The sequence below is a fragment of the Mastacembelus armatus genome, chromosome 18, assembly GCF_900324485.2.
Source record: "Mastacembelus armatus chromosome 18, fMasArm1.2, whole genome shotgun sequence".
NCBI lineage: Eukaryota > Metazoa > Chordata > Actinopteri > Synbranchiformes > Mastacembelidae > Mastacembelus > Mastacembelus armatus.
Genome location: NC_046650.1, coordinates 2,634,558 through 2,661,856, shown reverse-complemented (window position 1 = coordinate 2,661,856; position 27,299 = coordinate 2,634,558). Strand labels below are relative to the sequence as shown.

Genomic DNA, 27,299 nt, shown 5'->3' with positions numbered 1-27,299 from the left:
TGTACATGGTGAGCCTGATCAGGCTCTTATGTTGTTTTCAAACTGGTGCTTCCTACAAGTATATTACAGAACACGTCTCCAAAACCAGTCACACCATTGTCTAAGAAGAGGTCAAAGGTCACTGACCCAAAGTCAGAAGACGACTAGTGAAACAGCACATTTGACACCAGGGACCATCTTTGAACAGAGAGCCAGAGAAATCCTGCCATGCATCAGCTCTAATAATCTATATCACATAACCATTCTTTAAACCACCTGAGATGCAGGAAGATTGAAATATGTAATTTTTTACATAAAGATCACAAAAAAAAAAAAAAGATGTGTACCAGAACTTTTTTCTTCTTTTCCTCTCCCATTCAATATATCATGACCTTCCAGCCTCACCTGGCTTCTACAGTAGGCTGCAAACTGCCAAACTAAACTAATTACAAACAGTTAAACTAACAAACTAATAATGTAATACATGCTAATTTTTAAGGGGCCAAATACTTGTGATTTTGATTATTTAAAGATTATATGTATGATTCTTATAACTATTAGCAGAAATTGAATATAGCATTCATAAATATGTTAGTGGGTAATCACTGGAAAATATCAACCAGCATTTTCTTTATCATAGTTTCTACAGTAGCCCAGAGAAGCTCAGAAGGTTACACGCTGCAATCTCACCACTAGATGCCACTAAAGCTTTTACATTTTACACACTGCACCTTTGAGTGCATCCCTAATGGAAGCTTTCTTTTGGTAGTAAAACTTGACTAAGATCAGAGACGATCCTACATTTGTCTAAAGGTGATATTTAATTAAATTTTGCTGTGACTGTAAGTAATAAATCTGATGTCTTTACTGCCACTGCTTTAGAAAACAATGCAAAATAAAAGAATCACACAGCTGCTGTAGCTGCTGCATAAAGAAGATCAGCTAGTACTGAATATTCCCTTTGTATTTGCTGCTACACAGTGATGAAGATTAGAGCTTATTTTATAACTTTACTCTGACTTTAAAAGCAAACAGCAGACGTCTTGTTCTCGGAGACATGACTGAGTGGGCTTTTGACAATCAGTTCCTGCTTCCACAGCAGAGCAGAGGAGTGGTAGCAGGACAGCCTGCTGCCTCTAGATGGAGCCCGTGTGCAGCATCTCCAACAAGGAAGCTGTCAGGCGAGCTACAGCTGCGTCAAGCCAGACACTGCGTACCGAGGAAAAACAACATGTGTTTCAAAATAAGATACAGGTCAGACACTTTTTTGCCTGGTCAAAAAAGTGTTGGATACAACATTGAACAGCACAATGTAAAAGTTTAATTTAAAAATGAATTAAATCAAATTAAATACTTAACTGTACACAGTGTCGCTGGTAATGATGATTATTAACTTTTGATTGAATTTAGCGGAAAAAAATAAACAGTATCTACTAAACTAAACTAAAATAAATTAGTTTTTACAGTCATCGACAGAAGGGACATGTGACAGGTTTTCCCTTGCAATGCATCTGAAATAAAACTTCAAAAGAGCGAGATCGTTTAAAGGCGTGAACTGGGGCTTTATTTTGGCGTTTCATTCAGCGGATGTGTGGTGTTGTGAATTGAGTGTGTTTGATTGCGGGAAACTAATCCGAGTGTCAGTGCGGGGACAAACACAACAGCAGGTCGCGACGTCTCTGTCAGGTCCTGGAGCAAAGCGGGGTCTGCGAACAGGAGCCGTGAGGAGCGACGAGGAGCTCGTACTGCGTCCGGCAGTCATTTCTGAATCATTCCCCAGTCAGCTTTTATCTTCTTCTCTGAAAAGCGAGTAGTGACAGTTTGGGACACACCGGAGACAAGATTTTGTGGAGAGCACTGAAGCTGCTGAGACGTTCAGGTTCCAAAGTCGGTGTTCTCCGCTCACCTTAACATGGCTTCAACGACCTGCACCAGGTTCACCGATGAGTACCAGCTGTACGAGGAGCTGGGGAAGTAAGTTCACCTCTTTATACAATCAGTTTTGTTCGACATTTGTAGTTCAAGAGAAGCTGAAATTGTTCAGTGAGTGTTGTACCGTTTAGCTTTGCTCCTGGAGAAACTCCCGCCTTACGTTACCTGTACCTGCCCTGATAGGTGTTTAGGATCCTCCCAGTCAATGATCTCTGGGTTTATGTGGGTATCAGCTAAGAGCACTCATGTGCTTTGAGTCGATGTCTTATGTTTAATACTTCCTCTGTTCTCAGGTTTATATTTACTTTGTGAATCTGTTCTCCCTGCTCGTCACCGTTAGCCTGGGTTTTGGAGGGGGCATGCTAATAATTGGCGAAAAAAGAAAAGGAAAAAGCAGGTTATGTGCCTCGGATTATAAGCCGAATATAAAGGGGGGACATTAAAGTTTTAAGTTGTCTTTTTACTGACATATACGTATGGCAACATGCCAGGCAAGTTAGAACAATCAGAAAATTGTATCGAGTTTGGTGTGTGAGAAGCGCAGGTCAGGCAGCGCATAACCCGGGTCGCTCTCAGACAGTCGTAGGCTGACGAAGCGCAGCTAAAATGTATATAGACCTCATGTATATAAGAAACTCAGCTGACACGGAAACTGTTTGCGGACGTATATGCAATACGTGAAGGGTTAATTGATATTGGTCAGCGCAGTTCGCACACACACACACACACAGCGCGTTTTACGGCAACTCACTTTCAGGGACTGTGCTTTTGGTTTTTTTCATACAACTCAAATGTGCACTTCCACACGTTTCGTTTGGCCTGACGTTCAATCATGTAGTTTGTTCTTATGATGAAGAGAAAAGATCAGCCACGACCTTATAAAATAGCCAACAAAAAGTAAACCACAGGGGAATATTCTGAGTTCATTCACTGGTGTTTTAACCTCAATGATTTATCAGAATGGCAAATTACCAGCTATTGTATCCACAATTGCTCCACTGTCCCTTCAGCACTGTGGTATTTATGTAGGTGTGGAAGTTTTGATTACTCATAACAGGCCTAAAGACATCTGGGCTTACTGAATGTGTGCATTGAAGGAAAACTCCGGTAATGAGACTGTCATAGTAATTTACATTCTTGGTGTTGCTACTGCATATTTTCAGAATGAGCACTGATTTGGAGTCTTTGGGAAGGTAAACAATGACATCGCTTGTAGAAGATGTGGCACCTTTAAAGAACAGAGTTGGGCAGTGTTGGTTTTGATGAAACCATTTAAAGAGCTCACACAGATTTGAAAATCAGAGATGCACAGTCGTTGTCTACCTGCACAGGTGTACGCCACTTTACACTTTTTATCAGGAATCTGTAGGTGTGTACAAACTGTGCTTGACTGACAGCTCTATTATATTGGATAGCAATAGAATTATTAGTAAGTAATTTAATGTCAAGAGAGCAGAAAAATAGAGCTTATTCACCAAGAAAATGAACCCAGGATTTTACCTGTCCCCTTTAGGTATAATTATTTTGGCTGTTTTTGATTGCATATCTTCTAGCAGTTGTGCACTAAATATTGTATAAAAACTTCTCCAGCAGTAGTTTATCCCAGTCCAGTAAGCACTGGATTGATAATATGAACAGCCTAGTGAATGTGTAATGGCTGACACATTTCTGTGGTCTCCTGGTATATAATGTTGTACCTTCCAGCTCTAAGGCTGTAACCAATGAGACTGACTCTGCTTAGTGCAAGTAAGGGTGCGTGGAAGGAATAGTGCTTTACATGACCATAACAACAGTTTCATATACACAGCATTAACATTGAGTTTCTCAGAACAGTACAAGTCAAAAGAGTCTTTACAGGAGATTTAGCTAATTCTGAATTAAAAAAATCCCAATCTAAGGCTCCCTTGTGTATTCTGGAAAATTTAGCCATGACTGATCTCTAACTCTTTGTGTTTTGTAGGGGTGCTTTTTCTGTGGTGAGGAGGTGCATGAAGATTTCCACAGGGCAGGAGTACGCTGCCAAAATAATCAATACAAAGAAGCTGTCTGCCAGGGGTGAGTACTTGTCCTGAAATGTGGCTTTGAGCTCCTGAAAGCTGGTGGTTGTTGTTGCCACTGTAGGACTATTGGTTTTCAAATTGAGGTTGTGGCAGTAGGTCACACTGGGACCATATCTCGTGGTTAAATTGTTACTTTTTATAACCATGTAACCTTGTAAACTGACTTCCTCTTTTTTTTTTTTTTTTTTTTTAATGACTTACTGTTTTCTCAACATTTCGACGTTTCTACAAGTCATGTCTGTATTAGCTGGTAGTGGTCAAGTTTCATTCTAACCACATCTTACTATTCCAGTTTAAAATTTACTTTGGCTTTCACACTTTCCACTGCTTTCCATTTTTATAACGCTCCTTAAAGTGGCACTAACATGACGGAGGCCAACATCTCCTTTTGTGACTCATTCCGTGATATCAACCACAGCCTCTGATTTGTAATGAGCAGCACATGACTCATAGAGCCAGTGTTCACATGAAAAACACTAGCCAGTGAAGGGAGTGTGGTGGCAGAATTAAGAAAATACTCTGTCCTTTCTCTTCTCCATTATTATGTGTACAGTGTGGGCTGAGGCTCCTGCTGTCTAGATGTTGTGCCGCTGACTGATTCTTGCAGAAATCCATAATAGGCTGATGGAAAAGCATGCAAATACACAAATAAACGGAGATAAGCTTGAAAAGGCAGAGAGTGGTGATGAGTGACTGCACGGTGGCAGCAGATGGGAGAGTATCATGAGGGAAGCAGGGGGTTTCCTCACAGCTGTATGAAGAAATGCAGAACAGTGGAGTATATGTGGTTCTAAATAAGAGACAACACTAACAATGAAACAAAAACTAAGAACACCATATCCAGTTTACTACTCTTGGTGGCTCAGTGTTCTATTCATTCAGTCTGTCCTCACATATAATGGGGAAAAAATGGAAGCCTAAATGAGAAAGTTGGTGGTTCTCAGGTCTATCGGTGCTGCAGCTCCAGAGAGAATAATGTGAGCGATGAAAGGGAGGAGAGCAGAGGGCAGGTGTTTATAGAAGGGAGTCCATGATTGATTCCATACCCAGATTGCTTTGGCTGAATGCCTTCACTGAGCGTACCTCACCTGAAGGAGAAAATAAGAGTGAAATGGAAAGTCAGGAAGAAGAGAGAGAGCGAGAGAGAGTGTGTGTGTGTACGTGCGCGTGTGTGCGCCTGGACATGAAAGTATTTGTTGGTGTTCGAAGTGAAAGTCAACTCTTCAAGAAGTAAGAAAAAAAAATCTAATTAGCACTGCTATTTTTGAGCTTACTCAGTGAAACTCTAAACTTCACAGTTCACAGAAGTACATTCATATTAATTCTGGATTCCCACAGATTGGGTATTGTTTTGACTTCAATTCTCATTGGTAAAATTAACATTTTGCTTTCCAACTTTAATATTAACAGATGGGATACAGTCCAATGAGACTAAAAAAAACCCATCTTAACCCAGGTATTTGTGAAAGGAAGTTTAACTGTTATTGTTATTCACGCTGTCTGTGTGTAAAATCAGTTCACGGACTGCCTGCTTCACTCTGATAACATGTTGGTTAACTTTAAAGGTGTTCTGCTGGCAGGTTTTATTAGCTATGGGCTGAGCTTGCGCTTGTAAATGACAGTAAAGAACAGTGTGTGTAGTGCTAAAGGAATGAAAGAAATAATAGAAAAAATGTTGCAACTTGTGAGAAAGATCAGCTCAAGCATTGTAGCTTTGTGGTGATTTTAGTGATTTTTTTATGACAGTAGTGGCATTCAAAAGAGACAGAGGAAAGACAGCACCAAAGGCACATTCTGCCTTCAGGCAAACAGACAATATAGTGCACTGTTGGACTGGCTGATGGAGATTCAAGTGGGCAGGCTTGACTGAAGGTCAGGTTCAATGAGGGGAAACCCCAGAGTTGCTGCCAGCTCTGTCGCTGCTGCTGCTGTGTAGAGAAAAAAAAATCCTAAACAGGAAGCTCAATTTCATTGGAGACGCTTTATGTGGCTGCAAAAGGCAGTGATTTCTGACACAGTGCACTTCCAAGGAATGTTGATGTGACTGTGAAATACAGCTGAACCTGACAGTACAATGTCAGTAAGACCTTGTGGCAGAATTGATCTTTGATGTTTTATCATCAGTTACCTGTTTGCCGGCATCTCTCACAGTGAGAATGCATTTTTTTATATATCGTAATGTTTTCAAATGTATCTGTATTTTGAATATTTATATGTAACCTTTGTCTTTACATTAAATTATACATTTCCTGAGAATGTATTTTTGCCCTTACTTGAAGTTTCCTGAATATATTACAACAGAGGCACTGTGCAAGGTCACACCTCCACCCAAGGGAATCAGGAAGTGGGCCGTTCCTATGTAGATAAGGACACAGCTGCAATTGAGGGCAGTGTCTGTGCAGCCTCTCACAGACGTGGGCAGGTGATAGAATTTATGTCACTTCAGCCCTTGCACATGCCTTTGCCACAGCCTCCACTCCAAGTGAAAACCAGGGTGTAGTACATGTCAGAACATGGCTGCAGTTCTCTAAGCAGTCAGAAACAGTCCAGTGTTTATGGACATCATTGTAGGTCAATATACTAGTGCATTATTTACACATGCATCATGCACAAGAGTTGGCTTCCCTTGGTCAGATTCTTACTCTTAGTTTGAGTTCTACACTCCCAGCAAACATTGGATTGAGTTTGGGTTGTATTTGTAAAAGATAACAAAGTGTAGCCAGCCACATTAGGTTACATATCACTTTATTGATCCCTAGAGTACCCAGAGAAAACTCACACAAATATGGGAAGAACATGCGAACTCCACACAGAAAGGCGCCAGGTTTGAACAGGATTACAACCCAGAACCTAGGGTTGCATCTATCGATCATTTTTGGATTTGAGTATTCTACCGAATATTTCAGTGATTATTCAAGTAATCGGATAAAATTGACTTTCGCATTTTGAAACAATAATACTATTGTGTAATGCATGACAGAAACGGCAGGTTACCTTGAAATGGTGTTACCTTGAGTCGCCTCTGCTGGATGACCCGGTCTGGTTCACAACTGGATGCTTTTTTTTCAAATGTTGAAGCATTGACGAAGTGTTGTAGTTCGCCAGTTCTACTTTACAATGCACACATTGCACTGTGTTGTCATCTTTTTTTAAGTTTGAAATGATCCCAAACTTTGGACATTTTCTGCCTTTTGTGAACAGTTTCGCTCTCTGCCATAGCACCAACTTTGAAATGCATTGTGCGACAGTGATTACAGTCCGTGTGGAAGAATGATCCCTAGAGGGAGCAGGTCCGATAACGCAAGTGATGGTAATTAAACTAATCTTAGCCACTTGAGGCAAAGAATTTGTCTCGATGATTTTTTGTTATCGAATTCACCGATTACCTTGAGTATTCGTTGCAGCCCTAGTGCTAACCATCTTCATCCAGTCAACATCTGTGGTGTCGACACTGATGTGATCTCAACATACACATATCTAGACGTACACCTGGACAATAAGTTGAACTGGTCACTGAACACAAACGTTCTATATAAAAAGGGGCAGAGATGCCTTTTCCTTCTTCCTCTGGCTTAGGTCCTTTGACACTGCAGGAAGATGCTGCATATGTTTTAAAGAACTATGGCAGCAAGTGTGCTGTTTTATGCTGCAGTCTGCTGGCGGGGCAGCTAAAGCAGAAAGTAAATGTCACTTCAGGAAACTAAAAACTAAGAGTCAAAATGATTCAAAGTTTATGTCGTGTCGGTCTCAGTCTGGACATTGAAACCACGTCTCCTCCTGTGTGTTAAACAAGACAAGACCTTTTTGTTAGACATAGCTTAATTAATCCTAAAACTATCACCACTGCCATCAGGAGCCTGTTCGACCTCAACCAGCAGCTCCGAGGACATTGTCACTTTTTTTTCCGGATGGGTGGTTGGGTTTTGGGATGGGGTGGTGGCAGCGTGGCGGAGCAGGACGAGGCAATAAGGGCAATGTGGCTCAGGCCCACTTTCAGGCAGTGACCTTTGGAGGTGACCGGCACCTCAGAGGAGAGGGCTTGATGCCACGACAAACCTGGAGCAAAAAGCTGGTTCAATGACTGGAATGACGCTGGAGTCACTGGAGGCTGTGGTGGAGATATGCACACAGAAAAAGGTAGAGACCATCCTGCAATTTACTGACCATCCCCTTCACAACATCCTGATGCAGCAGAGAAGCAGCTGCACTGGATGACTCACCTCACTGAGCTGCAGAACTGAATATTACAGGAGATCCTTAATCCCCTCTGCCATCAGGCTCTAGAACACCTTAGCCAATGGCAGATGACAACTGACTAGTGACTACTCTCACTACTGACTTACTGAACTACAAGACTACCTGAATTACCCTTCGGGGATGAATAAAGTTTATCTTATTTTATCCTATATAGTTAATTATACACCAAGGTATATTTAACTTTAATTACCTTATATTTATCTAAATTTACTGCACATGTTTACTACCTGAACATTTACAGGTTTTGTTTGGGCATGTTTAATCCTGTGAAAATATCTGACCAACTCTTTTTATTCTTAGTAAGCTGGAGGGCATTCCAGGCTATGATCCACCTCTGTTCACTGCATTGGGTCTTTCAGCACTGATGACTGTATAGCATTAATTGCAGTAGAGATGTCAAAGACCACAGTCATCACAGCGATTCCTTGCATTCTTGATGTATAAGAGGGATCTTTGGAGGAGATAGATGACAGTGTCACCACCCTGATGTGTGGCTGGGAGACAAACTGCAGTACATCCATGTAGGCTACAGATAAAAAAAGTGGTGACATATGACATTTTTTATTTTGGTGCAATCCAACGGCCAAAAGCACCTAGCAGCAGCTCAAAATGAAATATAAGAACATAATATAAACAGGTAAGGCATAGAAATGCTGTATAGGATATACTCTGTCGTATCTTGAGGCCTGACAGGAGGTGATCTGATTAACAAAATGACAGTTCTAATAGGCCTACCCACAGATTACTAGTGTAATAAAGGACTGTGCAGCCTTTTATCTACAATTGAGGATAAATACATGATGCTGTCATAAAAACAGTCACATTATTAACATAAATTATCACCTACTGTCTAACAGGGATTTTTATCTGGTTCTCTTGACACAAACTTCTTAAAATGAATATAGAAATCCCATCAGTGAGCAGGTTAGTTTCATAGAGTAAGTTAGTACGGTAACCAACTCCAAGTTTAGATTATCTTCAATTCTGGAACAGAAAACTCTAGGTTTCCCTAAACCCAGGGTTAAACAACCCTCGAGTTCTCACTAAATCCACTTTTTGGAGTACCCCTCTGGTGGTAACATCATTCTCAACTCAAGAAATTGATGTTATCTGTAATGTAGGATGTGATGCCATCAATGTCCTCTCCATGTGATTCATAGACCACCTTACAGTCTGGTGTTTTAAACAGTCTCTCAGTGCTTCTACACACTCAGATCATTTACTGTCTTTATAGTCACTGGTTGTTTCTGTATGACAGGCGTGTAAATATTCAAGAGGTCGACTAAGTTTTGGTTTGATTTTCCAAGTGTAGGCAGAGGTAAGGCGTTATATGCATTATTAACATTTGCATAACAGAAGTCGAAGATAGTCTTGTATTGCGTTTGACTTACTAATTGAAAGTTGGCCATGTGGAATTCAGGGATGTATAGTTTAAGTGTGCAGAGATGAGGATTAGAGCCTGGGGGTTGCAGGGTGCATGGTTTGTAGCTTGGCTGTGACAGTGTGAATGATGTCACAAATGGAGTGTGTATCAGCAGAGGGGTGAGCATATAATGTTATTACTATACCATGTGAAAAGGTAATAGGGTCTTATGCTCATGGCTAACAGTTGTAACAGTCTTTTGTGTGGAGTTGTCCTTTAACTGTGATGTGCCCTGGGTTAAACCACAGAGCATTCACAAACACAAGACCCCTCCTTCCTTCTTTATACACTGCTTATCTTGTCTGTCCGCCCTCACCAGCTGGAAACCATCCAAAGTTACACGAGAGTCAGGGGTGAGTTCATTCATCCATAGTTCCATGAAGCACAGTAGGCCATTCTCCTGGTAAACTCTCTGGTCTTTCATCAGTGCCCTTAGCTCGTCCATTTTATTGGGGAGATATCTGACATTTTCCATAATGATTGAGGGGAGACAAGGTTTATAATGTCTCCATTTTTCATGACACTCCCGCTCTGCACCCTCTTCTTTTTCTCCTCAGCTCCCAGGAGATTTCAGGTCTCTTGCCAGGTACCAGGCCTGTGCTTTGTGGAGCTAACAGTTGCTCCTGTCAGTTAGTAATGCTGTATCTATGGTAACGTATCTCTCCCAACTCAGTTTTCTCACTGAAATATAAAAATTAGTACATGATAATAATTCCTTATTTGTTGCCGTTGTTATGCTGTGAATACCCTTCAGTTTTCTTTTTCGCTATAACGAGTATAAACATTTTGGCAGTTATTTGCTTTTAGCCTTTTGTTTCTTCCACCACTGGTCACTGACAAATGACAATGACTGTTTCCTTTGTTCTGTAAAGCAGTTCATCAGGTTTTCTTCCTTTTCCAAATCTGCTTAGACAGAGTCCTATCTACCTATTTTTCTTAATTGTCAGCATTTATTTATTCAATAATTTGGGTGTATCAATCCTGAACCCCTCTTTTTAAAAATAAGTCCTTATAGTATGACAAGGCCAGAACATGTAACTACAACATTATCCAGATGTACTGAAGTAAAATCCTGTCTTCACTGACAGAGCAGGCCTATATGGAGGAAAAACTAGGGCAGTGGTTAAACACAGACCTAGTGATGCTTGGGTTCAACAGAGTGGAAATGATCACTTGACAAACCCACCAGGCTGTGGAAAAGCTTGCTCTGCTTGAGGAGCCAGCTATTCTGTCATTTTTGCTTCTGGAAAATACCCCAGGCTCTTACGGTGAACTCTTCATTCCCATGGAAACAGAGATGGAGTGCTAAATATAGTCTATGGGGTAATACAGGCGTATATTACAGTCTTTGTGCAGTTAATTGTGCATGATGCTGTGTTCTATGAATCATTTGGCTCAGACACATTTAGCTAAACAATGAAGAATAATGTGATTTACTGAATTTTAAATAGGCCGTGCAGTGAGCCCTGCAAGTTCTTCGTCGTATTTGTACCCACGCACGCACGCACACACACACAGACACTGGAGCTTAACAGGCCAGTGCCAACTGCTTTTTATGTCAGCTGTAAGCCCAGCAACATGGGTGATGACCCGACCTCTTGACCCTGGGGTTTATATCAAGATTAGGTCAGCAGTACCTAAATCCCTGTTGCCACAATCTCTCCATGCACACACACACACAAGATAAAGTGCTCCATCAGAGGTGTGTGTGGGGCCAGTGTTGGCTTAGCAGTTAATGTCATGTGCTCAACATGCCATTTACACAGTACCCTGCTAAGTGTGTGTGGGTGTGTATATATAAAACGAAAAAGAGACATTAACACAGAGCAGCCATGTGGACAGCCTACATGGTATTTGGTATGTCTCGTCATTGTATCCACAGCACAACCCTCAGGTCCTGGCTGACCCACATGGTCTATGACTTTGAGGACCAGTGAGCTGTTGACACAAGCTTAAGTGATGACTCGGTAACTCTTGAGAGAATGTCCTTGTGTATCCCTCACCACTTAAACAGTCTGTCTCTTATGCTGAAAGTGTGTCCACTGACCCTAATTGCTTTTGTCAGAAACCCTAAGCTAATAACATTTTAGGTTTTATACCATTTGAGCATCATTCATTTATTTAGAAATCCCTCCAGTTTTCTGCAGAGACTTCAGGTCACTCAGAAAACATACACCAAGTTTTAGGATGTTTGTTAGTTTAACCATTTCTTGATCTGAAGCTGTGTAAGTAATGGAAACCCGTTAATGAAGATCTCTTGCAGAGTTAGAAGGATAACAAATAGTACAAATAATAATAAATTTTTATCTTGCACTTACTCTTACTGTATGTAAAGTTTATGTTGTGAGCACCAGGGTACTGCTAAAGCAACAGTTCCACATTTTGGAATATTCACTTGCTAGTCTTATCTCATATTGGAGAAGGGATTTTACTAGATTTTGCTGTTCAAATTGAACAAATTCCTTTAGGCTGCATTAAAAAAAGTTAGGCCGAGCTATTCTTTCAGTAAAGTAAAGTTTGGATCTTGTCTGCAAAGCAAAGTGATACCCATGTTACTTGTGGGCCACTGTCCTGCTTATTTTCCAACTATCCCTGCCTTACCCATTGCTGAATACCTGGATCAGGTGTGTTCAGCCAAACAGAAGTTGAAAGATACCAATTCAATTTGTCTTCCCCAACTCCAGCGTCATCTGAGATGGAATCTTTCATCTTTCAATTGACTGCACACGCTTGATCGAGGTAAACAGCAGTGGGTAGGGCAGGGAGAGTTGGAAAACAAGCAGGACAGTGGCCCTTGAGGACCAGAATTTGGCACCCCTGCTATTGTTTCCCCTGCTGCTACAAATCATATCTGTGCTAGAATGAAAAAAAACAAAACAATTATTACTCAAGTTATTTCTGCTATTGACAACATGACTCTACCTGTAGCTAAGTAGCTGTGAGCATTCATGTTATTCTACCCATGCTGAATAATTTCCTTTTATATCTGCTCTAACAGTGTTCCATTTAAATCAGGACTGAAAACACTGTTGTTTACTGCTGCCTTCAAATAATTGTTCATCCTTGTTTTCTTAATGTGCTTTTCCATCTTATTTTAATTTACTTTATTTTATTTAAGTTTATTTTATTTTAAATGTCGTTATTTTTAAATGCTCTTTTCCATGCTTTTAATGTAATTATATGCCTTGTAAAGCACTTTGAATTACATATGAATGGTGTATGAATGGTGCTATACAAATGAATTTGCCTTTGCCTTCCATAGGGGAACACAAATGGACTTGTTTTATCTTCTTGTGTTTCCCTTTTCCCTCCTCACCAAGGCGCTCTGCAAGTCTGAATTGATTTTTACATCAGCATAAAATCTCAGCAGATTTAAAACGGGGGATTAAATAAACTGAGACAAAAGGCTTTGGAGCTTTCCAACTGTCTATTTTGAACTACATCAGATTTTGCAGCCATGCTCAGTCCATTTAAAGAGGGAAATTTACTGAACTATATCTGGGGTTTGAAATGTAACACCGAAGATTAGTAGTAACTTAATGACATAAATGTGTGTATATGTTTATATATTTGCAGTCATCCACCCTAGACTCACTCTTCTTGAAACTAACGCACAGCTGTTAGTGGCAGACTAAAAATATCTTAGAATGACGTGAGAGAGCATGAAAAACAGAAATCAGGCTGCCATGTAATAGGGCAACTGTCAGCTGGAGTGGAGGACTCCCCAGGCTTTGGCAAAAGGTACCCATGTCTCTGCCCACCTAATTTTCCCATCAATCAGCTGGCAAGAGAAACCTTATCATTCCAGGCTTTCTTTTTTTAAATAGTAATTAATGCTGTTTCCACTTGAGTTCTAGCTAAATGTGTTCAGGCTGAAGAGGAGATGAATGAGTGAAAGAATGCTGTTGAATGTGGTTAAAAGACAGACCCACATTCTTTCAGTGGTGGAATAACTTAATCAAATAGTTACCTAATCTTCAGTTGAACTAGTATATTTTTTATTGCTTAGTTGGCAGTCAACTAGTATTGACTGTTAGGTGATGGATTATACTGGCATATTGCTAAGCTAATTTGTCTGCTGTTACTCTCAAAATCACATAAGAGGCACCTTATCAATACTGATAAGCTGTGTTATCTATTCTCCTGTGGAAAAATAACACTGGATGGATTTCTGTGGATTAATGGCTTTGTATCTCTGAAGTCAAGTCTTTGTTTGATGAATCATCCAGGAGAAGAAAAAGAAAAGAGGCTGCTTACAGCTAAAATCGGCTTGAGAGCAGTGGGCTGATAACAATATTTAAAAATGAAAAATGGCATGCACACGTTAAGTGTACCATTAATGCTATAACATGCTAAAATGAAATGCATTTGATGCTCTGTTGCTTAGGCTTTTCACCACAGCCCCAACAGGTAACCCAGAGGGCCCTTGCAACTTGTCTGTTATGAGTGTCATCCACTCAGGTGGCGTCTCTCCCCATTTCTTTGAAACATAGGGATAAACTGGAGTATTCCCTCTGGGCTTTATTCTAAATCCTAATTTAGCCAAATAGGCCAGCTACTTGAGGGACAGGCTGCCTGTTTTAATTAGGGCCTGGTTGTCTGTCACAGTCTCGGTGGCCCATTCTAGACACAGCATCTTCTAGTGGAGCTCTCCTAAGCCTTAATAGACCACTCTCCTACATCTCTTAGAGCACAAGTTCAGTCCCTTCCTGTTCCTTAGAAGCTTTGTGGCTCTTGGCATAATACGATAATTTCATTCTTTGTTTCTTCCTTATCTCTGTCCTCTTTTCACTTCCTGTAAATGGGAATAGGGATGTCATTTTTCACAACACTGACTTCTGACCATTGAATCTTTCTACTCATTACTTGTTCTCTGTGGAGTTAAAGGTGGAGTGTGAATGTGTCTGACCTGTGGAAGATGCAACCCCAGAACTCTTAACATACACCTTCAAAACCCTTCTTGATTTGTATAATGTATTCATGCTGCTCTCCAGTACACAAATGTGTAAACGATGGGAGGTTCCTCCTGCTGCAGGATTTGCCCTTCATATAAAAATAACAGGTAGTTGTTTGCAATATGTCAGAGGTGAAAAGAAAGAAAACAGAAAACATCAATATGTGAACTGAATTCAAGCAGATTTAAGTAGACTGGAGCTGTGCCATAAAAAGATTTTAGCAGCACAAGTCTATGTTCAAATTGGCATTAACTATGGATGGAAAAAAACAGCCTCTTCCTTTATTGCAATTGCTAACACTCAGTCTGTGCAACAGAGGTGTTAATGTAGGGTTTTCAGCAAACCTTGAACGTGAACTGAAAACAGTGCAGTCATTCAGCAACATCCTGTGTTGTGAGCTTAACTGACTTAACTAGCAGTGGCATTTTTGCAATGATAAAAGAGAAATGCTCTGTCATGTTGAAGTTTGACTTTGGTCAGCAGTGGACCTCGGTGGAGTCCCACATTAGCCAAAAGATAATTAAAAGATTAGGTCCTGGATCGGGGAGCTTTGTTGCAAGTCAAGGAGCTCTGTTGCACAAATGAAGTGTTTATAATGCATAATTGTTTTAAATGCTTGCTTAGCATTCTGCCAACATAATGTTAAAACACAATGAAAGCCACTCATTAAGTGTGTGAAATGCACTGAGCCTCACTATAAAAACAATTTATTTAGAGAATTACATCTCATTGTGTTAACAACATTACCCATTTTGAGAAAACAATAATTTCCACAGAGCTGTTTCCTAATGACGATCCTATGTTGTTAAAAGGTGCTCTGGGCTTTCTCTTGAAGTAATTAACTACATCACTAATGGAGTTTGCTCCAGTCTCAGAGGGACACATTTCTGGACAGTGTAAGTAATACGGCTTCCCTAATGCTTGGACAACCCACACATTTTGTGCACCAACAGCAGAGGTGAAAAGCTGCCAGAACATGTGAAAGGCGTTGATCCCTCCAGGGACACTCTTGGCAAGAATCTTGTTTTGTCTCTCTCCTTCCTCGCCTTCCCTCCCTTCCATATGTTGTCTCTCCATTTTATGCTTGGTGAATTAAATTACTCATTGGAGCTGATTTAAATCATGTTTTTAAAGGTAGCTTTTTTTTTTCCTGGCTCAGGAACAGGCTTGAGGTGGTGCAAACAGAGTGGAATTGTCATCCTGGGTTAGATAAGCAGTTTAAATATGTTAATCTAGGGTTTGCGACACATGGTTTTCAATATTTGCTGACATATTCTTGATCAAATGACAAATCAGTAAATTCAGAAAAAACATTCATTGATAGTAACTATAGTATTCTTCTACAAGGTTTAGGAACTTTAAGGTGAGATAGGTTACGGAATGAAACCTCAAAGTCTCTACTATAGGTCAACATACACAAACACTGCATCCTACACTTTCTATAAAGTAGTAAATAATTGTCTGAGTTCCAGAGTTCCAAACTACAGGTATATTTCTAAATAAAAGACATCAAATCTTTGTTTCCAGTCTCTGTTGGCAGCTAAACCAACAGCATGACTCTTTGCATGATGCTTTCCCCCAAGCAAAATGCACCCATGTGTTGCCTGCTCCTGAAGTATGTGATGTTGCCATGACAGTGTTAAACACAGGTCTGGGTCTTCATCAAAACGTTGAATAGAACCATAGCCTGAATCTAATCAAGTGCTGCCTCCTTTTTTCATGTCCCCAAATTTTTAGGGATATGATTCAGTTTGAAAACTGGTCTTTTAAAATTTTGCTTTGAACAGGATTCAAACCTGTGTGGAGGTTGCATGTTCTCCCCAAGTCTGCTTGGGTTTGCTCTGGGTACTCTGGCTTCCTCCCACAGTCCAAAGACATGAATACAGGGTGAGGTTAATTGATGACTCCAAATTTCACCTAAGTGAAATGCTGGAATGCTGCCGTGTCAGCTGGGATTGGCTCAAACACACCCAAGAAGGGATAGATGGAAAATGTATTTCTCATCTTGTAATCAGTAACGCTTTTAAGGTAGAGCATGTGTTATGTAGATCAAGTTGACATCAAGGTTGATGAATGCTAAATGATTGGGATAAACAATCAAAAAATGCAAATGTAATGCAAATCTATTGCTATTGGTTTTCTGTAGGACAAAGATGTTTTGAGCGCTCCAACATTACACTTTGATCAGAACAAAACCTCCTTTGAAATGAGTGAATATAAACTAGAGATACAAGAACAATGATGGTGTGTAAAGGGGAAGAAGTGAAAAGAATTGTTATGGACACAGGTTAATGATGTTTTCCTTGAATGTGCAATGTAGCGAAAGGGCAACAAATTAAAAAGACACAAGGAGGATGAGGAAATATGGAGTGGGTGAAATGGGTCACCCATTAACTTAGTCTATGTACACTTCCATAGAAATACCTGCCCAATAGGGGTGCATATTTGACATATTTGTAATGTGCGCTAATACTGATACTAATAGTACATATGGTACTGTGGAAATGGCAACACTCTAAACTAGGGGTGGGAAAAAAATTTTTTTTGATACATTGTTTTTCACTTTAAACCAATTCTGAATCTGGCAAAACAGACAAAAACCATACGAGTGGCGCCTGCTTCATTTTGCATTTTACAGACTACAGTCCAATTCAGTTTTATTTGAATAGCACCAAATCACAATACAATCATCTCAAGGCAGTTTGCAAAAAACAAAACTAGCTAAGCAACTTGGCTTGGTGCATTATCTGTTATTTGTTCTTTCTTGTTTTATTTTTACACAAAAATGTTTTTGTGCTACTAAATTATATGTAGTTGTTTTGCTGTTTTGTTTTGCCAGCAAGTTTTCTGTCATTTTCTGTCAGTTGTCTCAGGCTTTTTTGCCCATAAAAGTTTTTATTTATAGAAAGGTCATTATTTATTTATTTAGTTATTTTATGAATAAGAGCAGCTGTTACTGATGCAAAGAAAGTCATGTCAAAGTTTGACAAGTTAGATACATGGATGCTGTTACTTGCACTTTTCAAAAGCGGATTGCCACTTAAAGTAATAGAAAAAAATATTTAATTGATTCTCATCACCTCTGTTTTCAAGCCTCATTTCTCTTTTCCCTACTGGCTTTTGTGATTAGCTTCTGGTTTTTATTGAGTTATTGTAGCTGGACTGTGCTTGGAAACAAGTGGATACCATCCTAATCAGATTGTCATTTGTTCAGTAGTGCTTTTTATGCAGTAGTTCTTTTGAAATTCAGGATTTCTGTGGTAGGAAATAAAAACACATAACACAAATTTAAATACATGTATATCTGTGTGTCCCCTATATGTATCACTGAAGTTGTATGCCTCAGATCTTTTATCTATTATTCAGTTTAGAGAAAAATATATGTTTAATGCAGAAATGGGGACTTGGACTGGGAAATTGGACTAATATTGCACACACAGTGACTTGAGACCTGACTTAATACTTGTCCTCAGAGGACTTGAGTTTTGACTTGGACTCCAGATTTGGGACTTGTGAACACTCTTTGTTTTCTTTAAGCACATCAATATGAATGAAATGTCTGATGAGCTTAATGTCATTCCCAACTGTGACTCGACTGTGAAAATTACATCACAGAACACATAGTCATCAAGCATATACATGTATTCTACAAAGTGGGCATACATTCAAAATGGCATTCAGATGGCAGGTGAACAAAATATAACAGATATGGAAGAAAATCAGGTAAATAGTTTAAGTACTTACATTATTTACCTGATTTTGTAGCTGGGGAATGTATTTTTTCCATATTGCTTGGTAATAGCCAATTTAAAGCAATCTTCTAAAAAAAAAAAGCAAATCAGTGCTGATGTTGTATCCTAATACAAGGCTAGATTAACTTTCTTACATGGTAGCACTGGTGCTCCAAACTTTGAAAAATTACAATAACTATAATATACAGTACTGTGCAGAGGTTTTAGGCACTTTAGTGTTTTAGATTCTTATCACACAACACCATCAGGTGTCAGATTGATCCCAGGTTCATTGTGCAGCCCACTTTGTAGGACAACAAGCCCATAAAACACCCACTAGAGTTCATGAAGAAATATTTTCTGAGGTAAGAAGAACCAGGACTCCTAGTCTGACCCCCAAAGAGCCCAGATCTGGGCAGTGTGCAGCCAGTCTGGGATCATATGAAGAGACAGAAACACTAGGACAGTCTGAACCTACAGAGGCTTCTCCAAGGTGCAAAGTCCCAGGAGAAACTGTGTGCACGTTAAACTGGAGAGAACTGCTGCTGGTTTAAGCTCTAAACTCTTAACACTTAGTGTAACACAAGTGAAAATGCCACTCAAACGAAAGAGCTATACTGTAGACTTCAAAGTGCAGTAATGAAGTATGCAGCTGAAACAAAGTTTGGAGTGAGTGTCGACACATGTAGGCAACCCAAGACATGAGGTGGACACGCTGCTTCATGTCCTCCCACCCTGATGTTGGCACAGTTGTTTAATGTTACTTGACAGGGATGAATGAATATCGTATTGCACTTCTGCTTATTGCTATTGTTACGACTCAACAACCTAGGGAGAACGCAAGAACAGCTGAGATGTGGATCAAAACAAAACGGGTTTATTCTGACTTAGCCACAAAACGAGAAACACCAGTGAGTGAAGTAGGAGACCATGTGGGTGGTGCCAAATAAATGAAAGTAACAAAACAAAACACAGGATCCTAAAACAAAACACTGACCACCTTGTCTACCAAAATGGCGGTGTATACAAAACACAGAGAAGGCTCACCCTCTACCCTAGTGTGTCTAACAAACAACTTCCTACTCCCATGCAAAGTAGCAAAGTAAAGGGTACTCTGTCTTACCTTGGTCTCCACTTCATAACACCGTGAGAGCAGGACTGGGCTGGAAATTCATTCCTAACTACATCAGCTTCGACATCCACAACATCGCTATCCAGCACAACTGCTGAAGTTCTCTCAGTATTATTTGGCAGACGGCAAAATGCACACAGTGATGCCGGTGAAAGCAATAACGCAACCTTTCTTTCCTTAGAGCCACACAGAAGAGCTTGCCAGCCAAAGAAATTGGTCACATAATGACAGTTATTTGCACTCACACTTGTGCTACCAAATATATTTTGAGGTTGCACAGGCTTAATTTGGTCGCAGTTTCGGGCCCTGTGTGATGATAGTGCAGTACATCAAATTCCTTAGCTCTATCAGTGCAGTTTTCTAAGCAGTCCTAATGGCATGTAGCAGATGAGCCCATATCAGAGCTTTATTTAACTGCTGTGGCCGCAGCTCAGAGCTTGTGTTTGTGTAAGAATCCCCTAAACCATGCTTAACTATCTTTAATTTTTTTTGCCCAAAGCTGCACCTATGTCATGTTACTCTGCTGCTAAATCAAAGGTAGTAGCTTATTCTTTGAAATATACAATGCCTGTGCTACACTAAAACACAGCAAGATCTCGTCTTTCTATTCGATGTGAGAGTGGGAATGATTACAGCGGCTGCAGTAGAAGATAATTGAGGTTGTGTCACACCGCTGTCGAGATTAAACGCCTCCACTTGAGGGTGACTCAGTTCTATAAATTGACTCAACGAGCTACATGAGCAGAAAAAATATTTGTGTCCATGTTTTCTTGTATGTTTGTATGATTTTAACAGGTTTGTTTTAGTCTTTATTGTCTAATTTTTCTAATTTAGAGTTGCATTTGCTATTTATTAAATGCAAATTGGTGGCACGGGTGACATCCTGTTAAACAGATTAGACAAAAGAAGAGCTACTTTACTAAAGAGGCATTTGCAGGGAGTCCATTAAAAGCCCATCAAAAATGTTTGAGTGTGTGAATAGTTGTTTTGGAAAAAAATAACCTAAACCATTTGAAAAGCTATAGCTTGTTTATTTAGAGAATTAGCTTGCCCTTTTAGTAGCACAAAATTAGAGCACAAAGCTTCATTACCTCTGTACTAGTCAAACATATTCCTTGCCAGATATGTGCGATGTACGTTACCAATGTTGCTCCAATTCACTGGTTTGCTTTTATCACATTAGCTAATGATAGTAATAGTCTGCCACCTAATTCATCCCACACTAGACAAAATTACTTCAGGCAGTACAGGCCCTGATAATGTTTCACACTTCTTCTTTTCTAATTATGTAATATGTGTTTGTTTGAGAGTGTTAGGGAGTTTCATACACACTGGGTTTTATTTTTAATTTTAGTAGTTTTGACCAGGCTTCCTATTAAAGGCTGCTTGAAAAAAAATCATAAGCATTATTGTTTTGATCAGTATTGAAATTACTATTAATATGATTACTAATTTTGATTAGTATTGAAATTACTATTAATATGATTACTAATTTTGATTTTGGGAACATGTTGCATTGAGTGTCATTTAAAAAACAACTAACTTGGTAGTTTCTTAGTCTCATGCTTCTCTCTGTAAGCTACAAGCAGCTTTCATGGTAAAAAAGAGGCAAGTGTGCAACTTCCCGACCACCTACAGCTGGTAAACAAATCAGATGCACAAAGTGAAATATGGCATTACCTAACCATGCTACTTTTACCATACATGATAGTTTACAGACCAACATCCTGGTTCAACTTTGACCCCCTGAATTTGCTGTAGTTGTATGCAGTGCAATAAGCCTTTTGGTTTAAACTGTGGTAGTGTTGTTAGTAGTGTCCCAAGTCTGAGCAGTTAGTTATACTACAGTATAATATATTGTGTTGAAATCTACAGATGTAATAGCAGTTTTATCTACTAAAACTGTGATCGTTTGTCAGAGGGCACTCAGCCTTTTATTAGCACCCTGGCTGTCACCATATCATACATGCCATGTACTCAAATATTGATGTTTTGTGATATGTTTTATCTCAGACAGAAAGTGTAAAGACAGGTTAACTGGCCCTAGGCCAAATCTGATGGATTGTGGATTTGTGTCCTTGCGTGTGCAATCAAGGGTTTATAATCTGAGTTTGTCACTGTCGTCACTGCATTGCAGCCACAGACTTGCACACCTATTATGTCCTATCCTTCGTTTTCTCACAGTGATACATAATCCTGTAGGCCAAGAATGGTTTTGAACAAATGACAGCTGTGAGTTAGGAAAATGAAGTGGTAGTCTTTGTGTTGTGATCATATTATAAAATCTTTGCTATCACTAGTGTTCCTTACAGCACTGCAGATTTTTCCATCCTTCTGTAGAGGACAAGATGGATCTTCATTAGTTGGACCAAGGCCCAGCTATATTTCAACAATTTGGGACAGAATTTCTGCTCAGTACTAATGCAGGAATAAATACAGATCATTTCAATGATTCCACTTCACCTAACATGCCCCCACTGATGAGTTCTTGAGTAATCATTCATTCAGAAAATTATAGAAATTTCTTTTATTTTCTTCTCCACATACATCTGCAACACACATGCACACTTTTACTCAACCTCATAGTGTGATCACATTCTTGTTTAATCCTATACACTGAATCAGTTTAGGGTGCTGCCCTGATGTAAGCTTGGCATCACACCACAGTTCCTGCTCTGTGCGAGCTCTGCAGCTTGTCAAATGTGAACACACACTTTGAGGACAGTGCCATAAATTATTCTTTCTGATTCTACATAGACATCTCTTTGAAAGCTTAATTTCAGAAAAAATGCAAACTTTGGATCTTGTAAGAAAATTAAATAATACGTGGTGCTTGTGTCTTTAAATACTTGTAAGCCTTTGACAATTAGGGCAGGTTAGACAGGGTTTAAACTTAACTTTGTAACAGGATCCCAATTCTCTGCTGAAGAGAGATCAAGCCCACGAGTTGACTCATTAAACAAACAACTTTCTCAGCTGTATGCTGACTCATACCTGAGGCACCTCCTGAGAGGAGAGATGGTTTGAAAATGCAGCATGTAGTACTCAGTTGAGGACACTTTTTTTTTCTTTCTTTCTTTTCCAGAATGTGTAACTTTAAAAGACCTAAAAGTCTGACTGTGACTTTCTCCCAATGCCTAAACCAGTATTGAAGGCAATCAAGCTTAATGTCCCCTTTCCCCTTTTATCATTCTGTAGTAATGTTTTTTGGCTTTTTCCAAACTGTGGCCAACATGCCCATGATTATTTATAAGATTAGATCCTTTTTCAGCTTGTGGTGAATGTAGACACTGCAGCAGCAAAAGCTTAACTTGGAGAAATTGCCTTTTTTTTTTTTTTTTTTTTTTTTTTTTGTTTGAAGTAGAATTCCATAAATGGTGGTCTGGCACACTTGTCTGTACATTATTGAAAAGATACTGGAACATTGGAGAATAAACCTAGCAGCATCTAGAGATAAAATTTACTGGAATACGTGTCATTCACTTTTGGCTGTGGGTTAGGAAAGGATCTGAGGCCTAGAAGGATCCAAATGAGGAGCTTTTGGACACAGTCAGGCTCAACTGCTGTACAGATCAGCATCTATAGAGAGGGCAGGTCATGCTCAACGGTACAACTTTGTGTCAGTGTTGTAACTATTTGTAGGCATAACAATGCAAACTATTATTCTAAGGTCTCATAAGCTACATTAACTTGATTTTTGTAGTGTATACAAAATTCATCAAATTTGAGAAATTCTAAGAGAGCCTATGTCACAAAGGAGATGGTTAGAAAAATATGCAGTTCACTAGATTATGGTTAATGAAAAGTGTTATTGGCAGTTTAAATCCAGCCTTTTGTAAGTTTTGCCCATAGCTGAATCTTAAAAGCAGGAGATTATGGCCTTTGCTTCTTTGACTCTTTTTTTTTTTTTTTTTTTCTCTCCAGCTTCTCCAGAGGAAGTAGTGTCTTTTTAAATGAGCAGATTTTATGTTATCAGTTACAGAAGTGATAAGACACCACGGTTTCATTCTGTATGGAATGATGAATTGAGTTGAAGTGCATTGTTAGTCTGTGAGGATATACTGTCAATAAGGTACAATTTTCACAGCAATAGCTCAGTCAAAACCTTGTCAGGCTTTGTAAAGGCTTTGTCAGTCTGCTTTGGCAATTTTGACTAACATCATGTTGTCTTGTCAACATAAAAAAAGGGAAATGGTGCATGTAAATGCTTTGTCAATCCTTGTGTGTTGGTCTGTCTTTCTTTTCGTAAAGCTTATACACAATGTTCTGTTGTTAGAGTATGTATGTGGAGATTAAAAACAAGAAAAAGAAAAAAGGTGACAAAAGCCTGTAATTATGAAAGAAAAAAAAAGGATAAAAATGGAGCAAACACATGAAAGTGGGAGATGTGAGTGTGTGGTAGGAGGTAAATAAAGGTCACAGGCAGGGGGTGTTCTCAAAGCCATATGTGGTTGGGTTTTGACAGACAAGCCAAACCCCAGGCAAGTCATTCAGGTCATTTGCTGCTGTGTCTGCCATGGAATTTTAAGGGTGATTTATTTTATTTTATTTTAAACCACCCAAAACTGGCTGGAAATATCAGCCACCACTGTTAGATGGAGTGCACTTACTGCAAGTCCTAAAAGGAATGTTAAAGGCTGTAGAGCTCAGTTAGATAGCAAATAGATAAATAATTCTTTCAGGACACTGGGTGGCAAGTTTAATCCCTTAAACCCTAGAAGGTTGCAGCACTATTTACATGCAAGATGATCGCTTTTTATGTTTGTCTGCACATGTATGCAGAAATATATGTTTTTCTGTTGTGAATGTGTTCCTGAAGAAATGCTTTGGAATGTGGTGTCACACGCATTTTTGTAACAGTTAGGTCTACAGCTGGTGTTAAAGCAGGTATAGGCTTGCAGAGACTTAAAGAAAGTCATTCACTGACTGCTAGCTCAGGTTTAGTACAGATTTTGATACAGATTACTAAAATAGTTGTAAAAACAGTTATTGTTTGAAGGAAAGGAAAGGAACTCAAGAACTTATTTCCCTAAAATGGTTGATTTAGTTTCCATGGTGACCAACACTGAGTTGATACTGTTTCTGTGCATTAGGTTTTTCAGTTGCACCTCCCAACAGTGGCAATAGATTGAACTATTTATTGAATATTCTGCAGATTATTGTTTTCATTAATTCCTTGGTTTCTCCAAATATTCCTTTTAGTATGAAAAATAGCTGAAAATTCTCACAATTGAGAAATAGAATGTTTGCCATTTTTGCTGAACTTAAACAAATGCATGATTAGTTTGAGCCTTTTTTGCAAGATGATGAACCTCACCACTACACTGTGGCATTTTCATTTTCCTCATGCTAATCATCCCTGCTGTTAGACCAAAAATAGCCCTGCTTTAAAACACAAGACCTTTGTTACCACAGGAATGTCAACAAATGATGATCTGAAATATTAGATTAGTTTACATCATTTACATTACATTCGATTGGATAACACTTTATTGAGCCCCTACCAGGACAATCCAGGAACTTCTTAAATTAGTTTATTAATTATTATTATTATTATTATTTAATTATTAAACTTAAATTCCTGGTTCCATTTGGTTTGAGTTTGAGCATCTTTGAAGGTTTACCAGAGGCCAAAACACTGCACAGGACTTCATACTGCTTTCAGGGCAGGCTCTTATACCTCAACAGAAGCAGCACAATCTTTACAACAATGTCTTCTACCTGGAATGTGTGCTACTTGATGCAAGGAAGTGAAATTCTGCTACTTCCTGGTAATTCTTGTCAAGATTTGCTCTTGCATACCAGGAAAAGAACCAGTAGGAATCTAAGATTTGGGGCTTGTCTGTGCTCGTATGTCTGAAAACCATATATACTGAAACAAAGACAACTTCTCCAAACCGCATTAAAGTCATTCCCATGCTCTGTTCTGCACTACAGGAGTCAGAAGAGAAACCTTTAGAATTCTCCTTATCTGTTTTATCTCAGTTGCAGCACTCGCTCTTTCCAGTCCCAGATTAAAGGAAAGAGGGGATTTAAGGGTCAGGTCTTTTCAGTGGGCACTCAGCCTTTGAGGAAGGCAGAAGGGATTTTCCGACTTCCATCTATTTCTAGGCTCCAATTTCGAACTTCACATGAGCTTCCAATATATTGACATTACAGTTGACATTACAAAGCAAAGGCCTACATGACACAAGAGATGCAAGGTGAAACATGTTAATATTTAGACATTTAAAGTGGAGGTGAATCTGAGAAGACAATCTATCCCTTCAGGGTTTCCACGGAAACAGCTCTATAATATCTTAGTTGCTGTTGTAAACCCAGATTCAATTTTAGCCCCCTTCTGCGCTTTCATCCTTGCAACATCGACAAAATGTCTTCCATAGTTGTTTTCTTTTAGCCTTTCTGTTTGATTACATTGTAATTTTCATAGTGGACTCAAAGTAAAGCTAACCAGTGTTTCCTGCAGTGAGAAATGGAATATAGGAGAAGATGTGTTTTATAATTGGGTATTTATGAAACTGTTATGGTACCAATGGATTAATTAATTGCATACACAGACACACACACACACACATATGCTACCTGACTTTATTTATCACAATGCTGTAGCTGATTATACAGCTGAAAAGTGGATAGTCACAAAATAAATAAATATCTAATCCTCAATAATCTAGTTATACTTCTTTTAGAGAATTGCCTAATTAAATGGGGCAGTTGAGAACTACTGTCACCACTCCTGCGGTCTCTAGTTCCAATTTTCTCTGTTTACAAGCTTTGCTATTATTCTAGTTCACATTTTACTGAATGTTATGTAATGTCACAGACTGATATGCTTCGTGTTTTCTGATCTCTGAAGATTGCCTGTTACATATCCATCTGTTGCCCTGAACTCCATCCCCAGATTTAATTACACACCCTCCTCTTTTTGTCTCTTTTAACCATTCACATGTTCACACATCTCATCGCTTTCTCTAAAGTTTGAGGACATATTTCAATTGCTGAGTCTTGTTGTTCATGGTATGAACAATCCTACCCCTTAACACTGACTGAAACTATTTGAATATGTCTGGTTCTGTCTAGACAAATTTGCATGAGTACATGAGGCACAGGGAGATTACTAAAAATAGATGTTACTATAAGCCCAAGCCCACTGGCTTTTGGCACATTTGTCACGTGTGTAATAATGCAGCCAAGCATAAAAATGCAAAAATTCATGTTTTTTTTTTTTGTTTTTTTTAAAAATATGTTTTACAGAGTGACATGCTGTGTTTCCATGGCTGTTACGTCTGATCTTTTGAGGTAATATTTATATGTCCATAATACATACACACATGTTTCGTGTTTGTATGTTATTTCACAGTAATACAAAGCATAACATGAACATCTACAGCTATGCAGATGATATTCTGCTGAGAATCAGTTATGTTTACGTAATTTTGGCCCCACCCAAATGTATGTCAATAAATAAACTTATTACAGCTAAATCAACATTACACTGTTGTCCTTGTTGGCTCAGAGAAAAAAAAACAATTTCAAACAACACACTGAGTACAGGAGTAGGAGTGTTAACAGTACACTAAATCCATGGCTCCTAAGATGCAGCTGAAATATTGCTTTAAATGGACGACTCCTACAAAAAGAAGATTGATGCCAGTATCATTGCACATTCAGACTGGTGAATTGACAGACAAAACAGCAGATATCCATTCCATAGACAGACGGATAAGACAGAAAGGCTTGAAATGCTTCTGTGGCCTTCAGCTCAATCCATGCTTCCACTTCCTTGTAAGCTGAAAGAAGTGGGGGATTGTTGTGGAGCAATGCAACAGG

At 39.2% G+C, this 27,299-nt stretch overlaps 1 protein-coding gene across 3 annotated transcripts in view; it reads left to right on the top strand.

Moving 5' to 3' along the window:
• The first annotated feature begins 1,606 nt into the window (after positions 1-1,606).
• camk2d1 (calcium/calmodulin-dependent protein kinase (CaM kinase) II delta 1) overlaps positions 1,607-27,299 on the top strand; it is an 84,958-nt gene continuing 59,265 nt past the window's right edge. For 2 of the 3 annotated variants that reach the window (XM_026298876.2, XM_026298875.2), the window contains exons 1-2: positions 1,608-1,953; positions 3,872-3,966. In XM_026298876.2, the coding sequence (XP_026154661.1) occupies positions 1,892-1,953; positions 3,872-3,966 (157 nt within the window). In that variant the 5' untranslated portion in view covers positions 1,608-1,891. Of the gene's footprint in view, positions 1,954-3,871; positions 3,967-27,299 lie in introns of all 3 variants that reach the window. The other variant, XM_026298877.2, reaches the window with a different exon arrangement.